The sequence below is a fragment of the Epinephelus fuscoguttatus genome, linkage group LG21 (assembly GCF_011397635.1).
Source record: "Epinephelus fuscoguttatus linkage group LG21, E.fuscoguttatus.final_Chr_v1".
NCBI lineage: Eukaryota > Metazoa > Chordata > Actinopteri > Perciformes > Serranidae > Epinephelus > Epinephelus fuscoguttatus.
Genome location: NC_064772.1, coordinates 15,592,626 through 15,610,345, shown reverse-complemented (window position 1 = coordinate 15,610,345; position 17,720 = coordinate 15,592,626). Strand labels below are relative to the sequence as shown.

Here is a 17,720-nt window from a genome sequence, read left to right as displayed (position 1 = left end):
CCTTTTTTCCTTCCTGCCTCACATTTTTGTTTGTATCAGGTGTCCAAAAGTATCTGGTTGTATGCACACAGTAACTTCCGAGGCTGAAAAATGAAGCCAATGTGGAGGTGCTAAAAACTGCAATTCACTGAATGGCCACTAGAGGCAGGCTCCAAAAAAGAGTAAATCCTTATAAACCACCATGTTAAAATGCCCAACTTTACAGCAGCAATAAACATGTCTACAGCCTGGTACAAAAAACGGTTTGGTCTCTAATGGCTAATTCTAACATTCATGACAACTGTACAGGGGTGAATTTTTTTCTAGAAATCACCCGTTTGCATTTTATCAAGGCCAGAAGTTACGCATATTCATGGGCAGGGCTGCTTGAGTGACAGACAGTTTGCATGGCGTTGCTACAGTCTCTAAGTCCAGTCCACCCCTCCTTCCTCCACAGCTCCCGGGCTGATTATCTTTAATAGGAAAACAATGCATGGGACATGGAGATGGAATAGCATGTCCAGTGGCAACAGCTTACTTCATTTTCAGAACATGCTAAAAGCAGGAGTCAGCAAAACCTACTTAAAGCAAACCAGAGGACAGAGAAGAGTCACTCCTAAATACTAAAAATATCCATATACAAGCTATCATGCCATTGTAATGCGTTTCTCACTGTGATTATTTGTTAACAGGAATCTATTTTGACCCAAACAGCATTATATTGCTAAATTTGTATGTGTGTGCAGGATTACATAAGTATCTGTGTGTTCTTTCACATGTACTGTGTTGCACGCTGAGGCAAATGGGTGTAATTTGTCACAACAGCTGTGCGTCTGGCTGATGGAGTGAGAGCGTAAGCAGGGTGAACGCAGACAGAGAGCCCGGCCCGGCCCGGCCTCCACAAAGACATGCAGCGGGGGAAGCAGGCACAGCGAGTGAATTAACCAGAGAAATGATTGAAAAGGCCTGAGAAGTGAATTGAGCTTTATGAACATCCATTATTGAGTTGAGGCACGGGGAAGAACATGAGAAAATTGGATGGAAAAAGGAAAGAATAGCAAGGTTGGACAGGGTCTTAAAATGTGCAACAAGGAGGCCAGAGGTGTAGTGGCGAGTGAGCGGGGGAGATGTGTGGGTGTTTCATCAGCGATAAGACATGAACAAAAGTAAAAAGGTTGGATTAGACACATTAGAGCAAGGACCAAAAAAGGACACTCAACACAGCAGAGGAAAATAAGGTGAGAGGTATGAGAATATAGGAAGGACTTCTTAAACATTTGTCCTGCTCAGCAACACTCGTCTACTCAGCATGATCCTATTCAGCATTGTGCCTATTGGCTATTTTTGACTGGACGTGATATTTTTTTTCCTCAAAAACACACAAAAACAGGTAACGGCCCTGTGTGTATAAATAAGTATGTTAAAAGCCATCCAGAGATGACTAGGAGAGCTTGCAGTGGCTGTGCAAGTGGTTCTCAGCCTTTTTCATGTCAAGGACCCCTAAATTGATAGACATTAGGTTACCAGACTATCACAGGGCTGACACATAGAGACAGACAACCATTCATGCTCACATTCACACCTCAAGCCAATTTAGGGGCACCATTAACCTGCATGTCTTTGGACTGTGGGAGGAAGCTGGAGAAGTGAAAACCCACGCTGACACAGAGAGAAGGGCCAAAGCCAGCTGATGGATTGCCTTGATACATTAATGATACCTTTAACCTTGGTCCATGTCTCAAACTATAGTGTTGGGTCCTTGAATTTGTGGGAAGCAGGCCTGGAAAGTCCTTGAAAAGTCACTGAATTTGATATTTAAGAAGGTGTGGGAATGCTGTTGAAAATGTGCACAAAAACAGGTGGATAGAAACACACCTATTGAATCAAATTCTCCTTGCCTGGACTGGAGGGTGACACACAGCGTACACTGTTATCACTCACACCAACCTGTTGCTCTCACTATCTTTATCGCCCAGCTGATCACCTCAGAATAGCACATGCTAATATCCTGAAGACAAACAACGTCCTGGGTGAAATTACTATGAGATTATGTCCCCATTTATTTGACTAATGCTGCCTGTTTTCCATTACCTAAGCTCAGGGTGTATGGAGGGAGTGGCAATTTATGCAGGAAACCTGCTGAATTAGGGCTCTTCTGAATGCATAGGAAGCTGGTGACATTCGCTGAAGTCCTCCATTGATGCCATCGGGGACATCAATAAATCATGTTGCAAAGCAGGATCCTGCGCACTGATCCAATGCAGGCTTTGTCCCACCAATCATTCATTATTAGATTCAATGTCAGGGGACAGGGGCCAGAGCGCCTGTCACTGAATCTAAAGTTACACTTGTGGTGAAATAAAAAAACAAAACATTTACTCCTGCTGATGAAATTCTGTATGAAACTTTTGCCGTGGATCCAATCATGTGCTGAGACTCCATTCCAGAAGAACCATATTGTTCAGACGCACTAATCAATCATACTGGAGCACTTAGTGTGTGGTATGCAGGCTATCAGTGCTTATGCACTAGCCCCGCTGCATGATCAATCCTGAGGAAGGGGGGGGGGGGGGAGCTACCCGCTGCCGTGGAGGGTAGGGAAATTTATCTTTCTTTCCAGGGGTCACCTCATGCTCCATGCGATGGAGAACGATGTGGCTTGAATGCACAGTGACAATCTGCCTATGAAGCAAGTGCTGGAGCCCGGCCGGTTGTGTCGCATCATCAGCGGGCAGCTGGTGGTGGCACTATTCGAATTGGAGGCTCGACAGGAAGCCAAAAATAGGAGCTGCAAAATCATCCATCAATAGGGCTCGTGACGGTTCGTCAGGCTGTACTTCTGAAGTGTTACTGCTCTGTCATCTCCCTGCTCAGGCAGCATGACGGGGAATAAAGGAAGAAATGTGTGTGTAAAGGGAACAAAATGCAGACGTCCAGTGAGAATCTGGCCAAGGTCACATGTGGAAACGAATGAAAGTGAAACACAATGATAAAAGCTGCAGTAAGATTAAACATCTGATAATATAATGATGTCCAGTATTAAAGCTTTACCACCCTTTTTATTATTGCTCTGCATACTTATAAAATATTTACAGAACTGTTTTAATTTTAATCTTATATTCTTGTTGTGCAGGGACCACAGATAAAAAATAGCCTTTTACTTAGTTCTGACATATGTACAGTTGTTTTATTAATGCTTATTAATGTGCACTGCCCCTGTTAAATTAATTAAATAGTAAATAAATAAGATTTCATGTTTAATTGTATTTGCTTCAGGGGGTAATGTCCAAGCACAATAACAACCTGGATCATCTGCACTTTAGAGGAAGAAGATAAAATGAAAAATAAATTGGAATGATTAATTTACAAACTGTTCCTTCTTTTCTGAGACATTTACATATCAAACACTTATTGCAAAACAATTGCCACAGAAAATGATGGCATTACATGTTTTTGCAAACAAAGGGTAGATTACATTTGCACATTATTATGTGGCAGATGCATTGATACTTTATGTTTCAACAATGCTGTGGGTAACACGTGGCTAGGTTTGGGCACAATAACCACTTGGTTATGATTAGGAAAAGATCATGTTTTGGCTTAAAATACCCGGCCTTGGGGCACAATCCCCAGTGGTAAAAGGACGATGTCACGGTAAAAAACACTGCTTTTCATGGCAATAATCCCCGCTAGAAAAACAGTGATGAGTCGCTAAAGATCATCCGTGACACTGTGATGCCACACAGCTGGTTCAATATGGGCAAAGTTTCTCTTTATATTCATTGTCTTCTGTGGTGATCAGCAGTGATATGGTGGTTCACTTTTACACTGTGATCTGTAGCCTATAGTTCGGCTTTAGCTTCTAACTATCTTTGTCTTTTTAACCTGTTGTTGCTGCTGAGTCAGTTTGACATCCTGGATATATCCTTCAAACACAGACTGTAGACCCCTCTGTCTGCTTCTCTCTGGAATCACTGTTTAATTTTTCCAAAAATATGATAATATTTCTTACAGTGTGGGCTCCATGCTTACTCTGACAGCTTGACGGACCACCACAAAAGGACAGAGCTTAGTGGAAGGTCAATTTGAAACTTTTAAGGTTCACACTACCCACTCAAATGCAACCAAGGCTTGTTCCAAAAACTTACATCAGCTCAGAAGTATCTTGACTTATGGAGAATATTGGTAACTAAAAATGTATGCATGTATGTATGTATGTATGTATGTATGTCATAATCATTTTTCTGTAGGTATCTGACAAAGCTTGATGAAGACCTCCATGCGATCAAAACAATTCTTTTTAAACTGTATTTTAAACTTTTGTCAGTTTTCCAGCACCTGTAAAGTTTTTGATGGATTTGTCTGACCTATAAAACTAGACTGAAGGTGTCTGAAAAATAGTAGAAGCAGTATATGTCGATCAACAAACATGTCAATGTGTCCTTGAGTTAGACACAAACCCTCTGCCTACACTCACAGTTAGCTGCTCTGGATAAAATCATAAACTAAATGCCTCAGATGTAAATGTACAAGAACTAAAGGGAATCGCTGTATGTCCTCCTCATTATCTAAAAGGATAAACATGCATTACTGCTAGTTTGGAAGCTCCAGGGCATTGAACCAATAATTAAGGATGTCCTCCTCACCACCAGCCGGCCCTCCATGGATCACATTTAGCCTCGTTTATGCTAATCACAACCACTCCTCAGCAGCAGACAAACCTCCATGGGATTCCCCCTCAAATCCCCCAGGGCAAATGGAGAAGGCTTTATCTCCAGTGCTCATCAGAATACCAATGAGCCTTTATCACATCATACCGGCACACACACCACGGCTCTGCTCCCTAATATAAAATGAATTCATATCTCACTTTCGAGGATAAAGGCTGACAGACCCAAATCAAAGTAATCATAAGCCTTAAATGGGGAGTTTTGTTGAAGGTAGCCCAAACCTTTAATTTTAAGCTTTGACGTGCCGTCAGAGATGAGCCGCAGAAACAGATCAGATCCATCAGCTTCAGGCAGACAAAACCTTTTATCAGCAGCCTGACTGGAGAGCTGTCTGACTAACTGCTGCTAAGATTGGATTATCACGCCTGGACAGAGCGCTATCGGCCTTGACTCACTTCAATGGACCCACTACCAACAGCACTACTACAGTACAATTACAATCTGTACCATTAGCACTACCACTATGAACATTAATACAACTAATGGTACAACTATAGTACTCTGACTATAAATACCTGTATCATTATTACACTACAAATAGCAACACTACTGCTGCTGCTGCTGCCACTACTGCATACTGATGAAACTTACTGCAAGTCCAACCACTAACACTACTACACCTACTACTATTACAATACCCCTATTACTACTTTAGTACAAATATCACTACTTCTGGAAGTCCAATTACTAAAACTACTGCTACAACTAATATTCCAAAAACTAATGCAACTACTTCAACTGCTACTGCAAGTCCAGGGGCTAACTCTACTATACGTACTACTGCTACCCGTACTACTACAGCCTTTAGTACAAATATTACCACTACCGCTTCTGGAAGTCCAATTGCTGGTTAACACAACTGCTACCACTACTATTGGTGCTACTGCTACTACTACTATTACCATAATACTAATATCACTTGAACTACTACTACTATGGCTAGTACTACTACTGCCACTTCCATGACTACTACAACTACCACAACCAGTACAGATATCACTCCTACTACCTATGGATGTCCAATTTTTAACATTACTGCTATCACCAGAACTACTGCTGCAAGTCTAACTGCTTACACTGCCACTGCTACTTCTATGACTACCTGTACAACTAGCCTACTACAGCAAGTAGTACAAATATCACTACTACTGCAAGTCCAACTGCTAACATTAGTACCTCTACTGCTACTAATATTATTACAGCCATTAGTACCAATATCACTACTACTTCTGGAAGTCCAATTACTAATACTACTGCTATCGCTATATCTTTAAAACAAATGCAACTACTACTGCAAGTCCAGCTGCTAACACTACTATCTCTACTACCTCTGCCACCTACACTATTACTACTATTAGTACATGTATCATTACTACTGCCTCTGGAAATACACTGCTAGTTAATAACACTGCTGCTACCACAACAACTGGTGCTGCTAATGTAAGTACTAATATCACATAAACTACGACTGCAAGTCCGACTGCCAACACTACTAGAGCTACTTCCATGACTGCCTTTACAATTAGCCAATGACAACAATTAGTATAAATATAACTGCTACTGTTACAAGTCCAAATACGAACACTACTACTGCTACTGCAACAATTACTACAAATAATCATCACTACTACTACATGTCCAACTGCTAACACTACTGCTACTACTTCCATGACTTCTTCTTCTTCATCTTCTTCTTCTTCTTCTTCTACTAGTCGGACTGCTAACACTGCTAGGCTACTGCTACTTCCATAGCTATCTCTACTTCCTACAGCAATCATTAGTACACCACTATTAAGCCTACTATGTAGTTCTGGAATTATATATTATCATAAGTGCTAATATCACTTTCACTACTACAGTCCAAGTGCTAACACTACTACCTCTACTACCATTACTACCTCCAGTATTATTACAACCCTTAGTTAAAATATCACTACTACTGCTACAAGTTGAACTGCCAACACTACTACTACTACTACTACTACTACTTACATGACTACCTCTTCTACTACTACAACAACAACAACAACAACAACAACAACAACAACAACGACAAATATGATTGCTACAACTATTACAAGTCAAAATGCTAACACTACTACCTCTACTACCATTACTTCCTCTAGTACTGCAACTATTTGTACAAATATCACCATTTCTTCTACTACTAGTACGAGTCAAACTACTAACACTACTAGGCTACTGTTACTTCCATGGCTTCCTCTACAGCCTACATCAATCATTCGTACATCAACACTGGGCCTACTACGTACTTCTGGAATTACTACCATAAGTACTAGTATCACTTTCTCTACTACTGCAAGTCCAAGGGCAAACACTACTACCTTTACTACCATTACTTCCTCTAGTACTCCTACTCTTCAATTTACAACCCTACTGCTACCACTTTTACCACTTCCATGTTGGGTCCATGTCATTGGTTCAACAGCCCATTGGTTCGACATCCCATTAGTCCGACTGTCCGCGGTGCTGAACGGCTCACGGCGGGCGTATGGTGCGCCGCGACCAGCTTGAGGCAGAGCAGGCTCACGGCTTATGTGTTTGTCACTTTCTTTTTCATTTTTACCCACACCGTGATCTTTTCCTGAACCTAACTGAGTGGTTTTTGTGCCTAAACCTAACCAGACCTTAACCACAGGGCATCATGATGATTTCGGAACGGACTCCGGAACAATGAGTTTAATATGGTCGGAACAATGGGATGTCGAACCAATGGGCTGTCGAACCAATGGGCAGCTCCCAATACTAATACTAATACTAATAACTAATATCACTTTAACAACTATGGGAAGTCCAACTGTTAACACTACCTCTACCTCCATCATTACAACTACTTCTTTCATCATTAGTGCTAATATCATACTGCTACTACTACTACAAATGCTTTACTACATTAGCATTACTACTACTAATACCAGTGAAATTACTCTGGGAGCTTGAGTTAGTGCTGTAGACAAGGTTAGACAAGCAGTCATGATTTTGAATGGGAGGGCCCTGAGCTGTACTTCTGGGGCTTCAGCCCACTTGCACCTAAGCGTAGGCACTGTTCTTACTACTGCTCATCCTCCTCCTCTTCCTCCTGTCACTGTGACTCACTTGTTGCAGAACAATTTAAAAAAACGGATGTGTCATTCTCACCACATCTTTGTGTCTAGTTTGTAACTGCATACGCTTCACTACAAAACATTTTAGTGTCAACATTTGTTGTTATTGACAGCCAAGGTTGTAGAGAAGAAAACAAAACAAGAACTCAGTGGACAGCTATAAAAACTGGATGAGTCAGGTGGTCTCGTCATCCACTTCACCCTCAAAGGAAACAAACGCTTTTCCTTCCTGTTCCTGTTTGCACTCATCTTTCTTTTCAGTGAAAAATCCATTTTTTCTGCATTAACAGTCCTTTCATGACTAATTTTATGAGCACACATCCATCTGGAGTTCATCCTCATGTAGAGGCGTATACATATCATGGGTGTATAAATAGAGTGCCATCTTTACAGTAGCACAAACAGACAAATTCCTTTGGTTTGCTCCTGGGTGTGTTTGTCTGCCATTCTCGGTAGAGTGTCAGTCCCATGGGGGGAAACAGACAGATAGGGCACATCCTGTGGACCGCTGGAATGACCTGGTGGAGGAGGACTGGATGGGCGGAGTGGTGGAGAGGCGGAGTGGGGAGTGCACCACAGATGTGAGCCCTGAGATAAGAGGGAAAAGCTTTCGCAACAGGATAATGGCTTCCTGTTTGAATGCTCCACAAATTGTTTGTCGGGTTACAGCGGCTTTGAACAGAGACGCATTTATCTAAGAATCAGGCGGACAGAGAATGCAAAAACAAGAACAACAAAGACTCCTTGTGCTGTTTACTGGGATAATGATTTAGCTGCTGCGACTGACAGCAGCAAAGGATCTAACAGGAAGGAGAAATGTTAAACAGGAAGTTGTCTGGAATCTGGAGAGAACACTGAATTGTTGCCTGCAGTTAAACAATTCCATTAAAGTCACAGACACTGCCAATGTTTTCCACAGGATTTCAACATTTTTACTGTTGTTGGCAGATTTAAGAAGACCACAACTGTTGCAACAACACAGTTAAACCCTACGAGACAAGACAAAGTCAGATTGGGAGGATTACTCAAGCCTTGTGTACCCATTTACACTTCACACCAACTGGTCTTTCAAGAAGCTGGCTTCAAAACACAATTTGCAAGCAATTCCCTTACTTGTCAAGCTTTGCTTTCAAGATTGAGCTGCCAGACAGAACCTAATTTGTTAGAAACAAATAAGTTCTCTCCATTGTTTCAGGTGTATTATGTCATTGCAATATGCTCGCAAGAAGGCTACATAGAGAGCACTGACAGGAGAACAAAAACAACACAGAGGGAGACTAAAGGAAAACTCTTCCTGTACTGACACCTGTCATGATGAGGGATCGTCCATCTCAGTTCTCTTTTATCTGCAGCATCTCTTCTCTTGCCTGCTGACTACAGATGTTAAAGGGACAGTTTGGATTTTTTGAAGTGGGGTTGTATGAGATACTTAGCTACAGTCAGGGTATTACCTACAGAACATGGCAGTCTGCAAGCTCCTAGTTTAGAGTAATAGGCAGGAGTAATGCCACGGAAGCTAAGCAATGTACTGCTGTGTTGGTGGCAGCAAAAAAAAAAAAAAACTTTTTAGCCACCTAAAAACCCCTGAATATCAGTTTAAGTATACACTTTATTTAGAATATTTTCACTGCATTACCTTGCAGTCAGACAGCTCTTTCTGACAGGGAACTGAGCTGAAACTAATGGCCCTGACACACCAAGCTGACAGCTGGCTGTCGGTCAACTCCCATGCTCTGTGAGGTAAAAATGCTGGGGTTTTTTTCAATAGAGTTTGGTGGCTCTGACAGCGTCTGCTCCTTCATGTCAAAAGGGGTCTGCTGAGGTGATTTGGCATCTGATTAGGATGCTCTCTGGGTGCCTTCCATTAGAAGTGTTATGGGCACATGCCACTGGTAGGAAGCCCTGGGATGGACCCAGAACATGCTGGAGGGATTACATATCTCATCTGGCCTGGGAACGCCTTGAGGTCTCCTGGGAGGAGCTGGAAGGCTTGATTTTCTTTTTAGGCAGGCTTTTTGTAACCTGGGCATACACTGTTTTATTTGAGCCTGTTTTACAAATGTTGATGTTCATTTCCAACTCCCACGGTACAAGAAAATTATCCATGATGTAAAGCCAAACCTAACAATTTATGTGCTCACACTGTGCAGTCCAATTGTAAAGCCAAGAGATGAGTGCTCACACTGTACATGTAAATAGATAATAAAACAGTCTGTTGGCCCCTGTGGACTCTTCTGGCTATTGACAATTGTCAATAAAGATTAGTTTGGAAGCTGCGTGGCAGGTAGAAGTTTGTTTATTAGCAGAGGTACGGTTTATAACAAGATGGAGACAGATGTCTCAAAAGCAGCTTAAAAGTTGATTTCTGCAAAATTCTCTGTCTCCTTCTCTCACACACATGCACACACACAAAATTAAGCATGTAAGAAGCATCAATAAACTGGTTGGGTGTACACTGCACAGTTGAGTCGGGGAAAAAGGCACTGACCTTGGGGAATCGACTCGTGGCTCTGCTTCAACTGTGTGAGAGCCTGATGACGACCAACCAAAATGTCAAAAATTCACCCAAACATCTGCAGCTTAAAAATCAGATGTAAAAGGGGCTTGCATGCTCAGCTTTAGGTGGCAAAAATTTGTTTTGCTGCTGCTTACTCTTGTCTCTTACTCCAAACTCGGGGCGTGCAGACCGCAGTCTACTGTAGGTAATACACTGACTATGGATAAGTACCTCACACAACCTGACTTCCAAAAATCCAATCCATCCCTTTAAGGCACATCTGTCTCCTGCAGATGGCTGGTACAAAGAGAGAAATGAGAAATGTCTCTGTATAGCACAGAGACAGAGATCTCAGGTGGGCTTTTCAGCTTTGCACACTGTAAAGAGGAAACCCTGATGGAAGCGTAATGTGCCCGAGGAAACTCAGGCCTCGGCTGGATCTCCAACTGAACACAAAAAGGAACGATATACTTTCAAAGACTAGATCTACCTGGACTAATTTAAAAAAAGGCTCTGAAATATGGTCTTAATATAAAGTTAACACAAAGCTAGTCTGCAGCTTCAGTTTCGACCTACTCTTTTCAGATTTAACTGCTGCAAAGTGACCTCGCTCCACCTTTGATATAGCTTAAAGCACTTCGCTCACAACAGTCCAGTCTGAGTTTATCACTTCTGAGGGATTGAGGCAGATTTGTCAGAGACAGCCTTTGGCTCCGCTGCCCTGAGGTGGAGCTTTGGGGTGCATACCAGATATCATCAGCCTGTTTAGCTAACCGTCTGGGAGCCCGGTGGGTCCCAGTCTGACCTCCATGTTCCATATTCATGTGACATTCTGCTCTGGTAGCCTGCCAGAGCTGTGTACAGAGCCTTGATCCTGTCCTCTGAATTTAGAGCAGCACAGACTCCAACTAGAACAAGAACTAAGGGGATACAGCACTTATCTGATATCTACAGGTTCCCTGGAGGCATCATCAGGGTCTCCAGGAATATTTTTTTCATTCGCACACAACAGACCGCCAAGAGAGTGCAGCAAGTCTTGTGGTTAGAAAAAGCATCACCCTGTTTGCACACCCACGACACCCCTCGCCTCTCCCCTTGAGTGTACTCACTCAGCAGCTGGCAGCGCAGGACCTGCAGGCTTGTCTTCATGGTATCATGTGATCCGGTTCCTCCTCCACAGTGCTCATGGTTCTCTAGTATACAGAGAGAGGGAGAGAAAGAAAGGCAGGTAAGGTGAAACTCCCTCGTATCAAAATCACATTCAAGTCATGGTCAAGTATCAGAGTGATATACTGTGATTATGTCTGGGTAGGTTTAAGTAGAGTAGACACGGAAAAGTATGAAGGGATTGCAGATAAGATTGTGCGGCTTAACCTTGACAGTTTAATCCTTGTAATGACTGCCAGAAAACAGTTACACCCCTCACAGCGGATCATATGAACTACAGCCCAACTAACAATTCACAATAAAAGACCAGGTAGCGCTGCGGCGGTGGTCAGCCTCAGCTGCCCGGCTTCAAATCAGCATTGGCATCCTGCAGGCTGTGCTGGTCAGTAAAACCAATTATGGAGCATTAAACATTGACCAGTGAGTCTTGTTCTGAGACAGCCGCTGCGTGTGTGTCAGCCACACAAGTACCCAAGGGTGCTCTTTAGGAGAATGACTCACTGATGGCCTTCTGTTAAATGAAAGACCCCCCCAACACACACACACACACACACACACACACACACACACACACACACACACACACAAATCTCCTTTTACCCCCAGAGCAGTGCATGTGTGTGTTTGCCTCCCTTTGTGGAAGTGCCCTTGAGCAACAAGCGTGCCCACATCACTCACTCACTCACACAAACCACATAAACAGACACATGCTTCCAAAGAAGTGTATTCGAACACACACACCTAAGCACCCTTCACCCTACCTGCATGAATAATCTGTTGTGAGTGTGACATGTGAAATTGGATTTGCGCCCCCCAGGATGAGAGGTCCGGTATCAGACAACCTGTGTTTCTGTGGGAGACGTGTGAGATGAGAGGGACCAACAACAAAAGCACAGGGTGGTAGGGTGCTGATCATTTCATAAGGTTTTATTCCTCATAAATGGAGCCCCTCTCTGGAGACTGAGGACACACACACTGCATCTGAGTCATCCTGTTCATGTTGCTGCCATTACGGCAAACTTTTAATGCTTGTAAACTGTGTGGAGCTATAAATCTGAAGTTTTTTTGTGATTTTTTGAAAGAATTGTTGAGTAAGGACGAGACATGCCCGAGCATGAAAAAGAAAATGCTGAGCAACATAGCTGATATCAAATGTGATAAATGTCCATATTCATGTATAACAGTAAATATGTTGACAAGTAGTCACCCACAGCATTGGCTTGTGTTTGTCCCCAAGTAGCCAAAATGACCTGGCCCAGCATTGGCCCAAATTTGGCACGCTGCAAGAAATAAGTTGGGCCGTGTCCAGTTGCCTGACTCAGCTGAGACTCAGCGTGAATGATGTCCGAGTATCGGGCCAAATAAACTGTCCCAGTTTTGGCTGCAAACACTGCCATCACTTGGTTGTTGTCAAAAATGACGAGGCCAAGCATTGGCCCAAACTTGGCAGGCTGAAAGAATTACGTTGCACCACATGCGGCTGCCCAACTCAGCTGAGACTCGACATGAATGATGCCCAAGAATCAGGACAATTAAACTAGCCCGATTGCAGCTTCCGACATGACCATCACTGAGTTGTGGTCAAAAATGACCTGGCCCAGCATTGGCTCATACATGGCACGCCGGAAGAATTAAGTCAGGCTGTGTCTGGTTGCCTGACTCGGCTGAGATTCGGCATGAATGATGCCCCAGAATCAACCAAATAAACTGGCCCCATTCCAAGCTGCTGACACTGTCATTACTGGGTCTGGATGTTGTCTGGCAAGTTTTGCTTACCTTGTTATTAAAATAGCTTAGTGTCCATGAGACTCGTGGGAACAACAATTTTTGATATTGGTCCAGTATAGAGCAAGAGGGCTGCAGCCAGCAACGTTGAAACAGGCTATGATGTAACCACTAGGGGCAGGTGCGCCCAAAGAATTTACGCAAGTATAAGTGTCTGACATTATAGAAAGGAACCTTCAGAAAAATGTCACTCATTCTGAAATCTCACAGACTTTCTCACATTGTCAAAATCAGGTAAATATTCAGCCAGTCTTTTAGATCAGAGTAAGATATGCTTTCTGTACTTCATCACAACAAAATATTACCGGCACTCCTTTCTCCACCTATCACTTACATTTCCGCCATCTTCTTCCTGCAACAAATCACCTCTCTTGAGATTTTAGAATGAGGCATCTCCTTTGGTGAGACTTGTAAACGAACAGACTGGAACAAGCAAAAGGTGACGAAAAACGTTTGATTTCTCTGTAGGGTCCTTTTGGTAGTGTCAGACACAGAATAACAATCTGAGCCTGTCAGTGGCAAAAACAAGCACTTTAAGTGGACGTAAATTCACAAGGTGCGGCTACACCAAGTAGTTCCATTGTAGCCTGTTTTACAACTGCTGGCTGCAGCCCTCTCATTTAATACTGAACCAATTTTAAAAATGTTGTTCCCATAAGTCACTTGGACACAAAAAAAATGGGCGATAGGGTCCAAGTTACAAAATACTGGAGTGCCTTTTTAAGAGTATACCTACCTACCTATGTCATGCTAGTTGCACAACACAACATGGCTCGAAATTTGTATGGATTTATGGTATGTTTGCCTCTTAACAAGGAAAAATCAAAGCTTAAAAAAATGGCCACAGATTTGTATCAAATAGTAGTTTGGAAAAACACTCCTCTATGTCTCCCTCTGGCTCCACTCTCCTATTAGAAATAAAGCATAAAATAAATGAAAACAATAATGTAAAATAAGCAACTAAATTGGTTATCAAGGCTTTTAGATGACATATGCACACAATTTTGTTCTTGTTCCAAGTGTTTAGAAAATGAAAACAGAGATCCTCGCTGCTCCTCGCTGCTCCGCCGCTCTTAACTCACAGACTATAATGGCGTGGGCTCAGACGCAATATAGTGCGAGTAATTGCAAAAGAGATGAGGCTGCAAGAATACAGTAGTAGCAGCAGAAAATGAGTTTTCCCAGCCTCACATCTGAAGAAATGACACAGGCTGCAGCCGTCCCAAACCCATCATTGCATCCATTCATAGCCACACCGTAATGCTGCAGTGATAGCGGCTCCATTGCAGCTTTACCTCCTTCCTTGTGCTTTAATTTTTTTGAGCGTCATGTTCCTGGCCTAATGAGCTCAATGGCAGGGTGTGAAGAGAGCAGCTGAGCCTCTCCACGGTGATTACACCTCATCAGTGCTGCCAGGCCAGCTCAGCCTCATAGACACGCTCTTTAATTTGCAGGGCACAAGGGGTGAGGCTAGGGGAAGGTAGGGAGGGGGAGAGTAGAGATAGTGGCAGGGTGTGTTTGATTTATACGCGTTATCACAGAGCAGACCAAGGTTTTGGTTGAGAAAGGAGGACAAGCTGCATGGACAAAAGACAGGCTGCGTAGGCCTCCTGCAGGGAAGCTGAATCATAGTTCAGCTCGGCACACGTGCAGGTAAAAGATAATATGAGATGACAGTCAGGGTCGCGGCACTACCAAAACCTCAGACAGGATGAGAGGTTCACTGGCAGCTGCTGACAGTTGTGTTGCTGTAACGCTTAACACTCGCCCACCAATGCAGAAACCTCCAGTACCTTGGACTTGTTAGAAGGGAAGCTGGTGAGGGATCACATCCTTGTTGCTGCACAAGGGATTCCCGCTGGGTGGATGGAGGCAGAGTACGGCTGTTCACACAGACACTGCTGCTACATTACGAAAAGCAGCCCCCTCATTCACTGCAATGAGACCACTGTGTGGGTGCAGCAGGGATGCCGATACACAAAAGGCTCTGTCAAAAAATTGCAGAGTTCTCACGCAAGATTAAACATAAACCCTGGCTCAATTTCATACTTTTATCAACCTCTCTAATAAGCTCTCAACCTCAGGGATGTATTCCTCCAACAAGACTTCAAGGATCACATTTTATCGTTTCTACCTGAAGAACATGTTGCAGGGATTACTTTTTCAGGGTTAGTACAGACAAGGGTGAGTTAGATTCAAGGACTTTCAAGTTCTTTTTCAAGCACTTGTATTTTCAAAGACTAAAGTGTTTTCTCCACAACCATCTGTTGCAAGAATTGTGCACAAAGGACAGCGCATGCTGCAGCGAACTATTAACCTCCTCGAGTGGAGTCCTGTGGGGATCGACAGATGAAAAATCTAACGGCAGCTTGCTCTAGCTGCATGCTGCTGCTGTGATTCAGTGGTTAACAAGCAGAGGTAGCTACTAATAGCCACTGCTGCAATTCACAAACTCCACAGATCCATTCAACATTCACAATCACACGACTGTTTATTCACTGCTGAATTACAGCTAAAAACGGCTGATGCTGTTCTTGTGGAAGTTTTGCAGGGTAGTAACATAGCCTGTCACCAACTATTTACTTGTTCAAACTGCTCATACGGCATAAGAAAATAATTGCAAGCTTCCTAGTTTAGAAAATTTTTCTAATACGATTCAGAAAATCTTTGATAATTTTGTTCTCTTCAGTTTCATTCAAGTGCTTATTTCAAGGACCAAGTAAAAATTGTCTGATTGTTAAGGTATTCAAGTACTTAAATTTCTTTGTGCCACATTTGAGCACCTCCAGGACCTTGTACAAATTCTGTTCATTTGTAGGCCATCCCAGAAGTTACTGTTGCCCTGGTTCCCTCGTCAAAAATCCAATGGGATTTTTACTTTGAGTTTTGGATTACTGCAGAAAGTAAGCTCTGTGACAAACAAAAGTGAAGTATACCTACAAGTTTTGTTCAGCAAGCTACTTTTGTGATTTTTAAGGCGTAAATTCAATCCCTGGATGTAAAAAGCTAACTGTAAATAAACTACATCACGGTTGTATGACTTCAACGTCAACCCCACAACAAGGCTATTTCGGTGGTGTTCAGCATGATGACGTTTGATGTCCCTGACAACATCTGTAGTCTCATTTGTTGCAGCCATCTTTTTTAAGACATGTAAAAGGTTCAAAATTTACAGTGGGGTATTAACTGATGTATTTGAACAAAACCAGAATATCTCTTATGCTTGTATTAGCCACAGACCTTATTTCAGAGAACTAACAAAAACCCATTAACTTTGAGATGAGGGAACCAGAAATGCAAAAATGCTAACTCAAAGGCTCATTGGACTCAGAATTTTGTGACTTTGGGTGACCAGAATTCATTGTGAGGATGTCTAATGCCAACGTCAACTTACCGTAGAATACTGACAACAGAGGACATTATATTTTGTTGGTTATAAGTTGTGTTGTTAAGAGCACAAAATCCAACTTCTCGTGTCAACTTTATCTTGACTTTAAATAATGACATTTAGCCATAAGGTATGGAGAACAAAACCCAACGTCTGCGAAACATTGTAATGTTAACATCCACACAACATGAAATTCTAACATCGTGTTAGACATTTAAAACTTAATTCTCATTCCAACCAAAGTTAAAACAAAAAAAAAAAAAGGTTTTGTGTTTATTCAAAAAAGCAGATGGATATCTACTCCCTCTCCGAGCCAACAACAGTGTCAAGGTGGCAATAACAAGGCATTGTATGTTCCAAACAGAAAAGAAAATGGGGGGGGGGGGGGGTGAACGATTAGAAATTTAAAGGCATACTATACAGTAGTTTGTTTACTGTTCATAAACATGCTCGCAAGGGAAAGTGAAAGTAAAACCCAACCAACTCCTGAGCACTTTGTGAGTACACACCCATAAACCTCCAGAACACAGAAAATAAGAAGAAAATAATAAAATACAGGCAGAAGGCCACACACTGCCACACACTTCTAGCAGGTCGTAAGTGATGACTGAGAGGAATCACTGCTGTATGAGTCAACACATTGTTTTCAGACAAACCCTGCATAGTGTACCTTGAAAACGAAACCTTTTAGTGGATCAACACTGGCTTCAACAATAATAGATCAGATGTACAAATGCACCACACTGACACAGCTTTTTTTCAGCTTAGCACTTTACACACAGCAGCGTAGCTTCCTACTGGAGAGGGAAAAAAAGTTGCATGGCAACTGACATGCACACAGACGGCAGCTATCACCATGGCAACCCTAATGGTACATTATATTCAAATTCATTCACAAGGACATTACGGGGCTCAACCTGAATCAGGAAAAAGAAAAAAAAAAGAGGGGGATTTGGAATTACAGAAATTCCCCCTGACAATGAGCAGAGTGAGAAATCCAGTAACAATCTGCTTTTCCGTGAGATTCGGCTCAGGCTTTGTGATTGCAG

General features: G+C 42.5%; 1 protein-coding gene across 1 annotated transcript in view; it reads right to left on the bottom strand.

Moving 5' to 3' along the window:
* The window catches only part of tmem108 (transmembrane protein 108), a 69,279-nt gene that overhangs the window by 16,220 nt on the left and 35,339 nt on the right, over positions 1 to 17,720 (bottom strand). The window contains exon 2 of the mRNA XM_049565144.1: positions 11,441 to 11,524. Within this exon, the coding sequence (XP_049421101.1) occupies positions 11,441 to 11,480 (40 nt within the window). The 5' untranslated portion in view covers positions 11,481 to 11,524. The remainder of the gene's footprint in view (positions 1 to 11,440; positions 11,525 to 17,720) is intronic.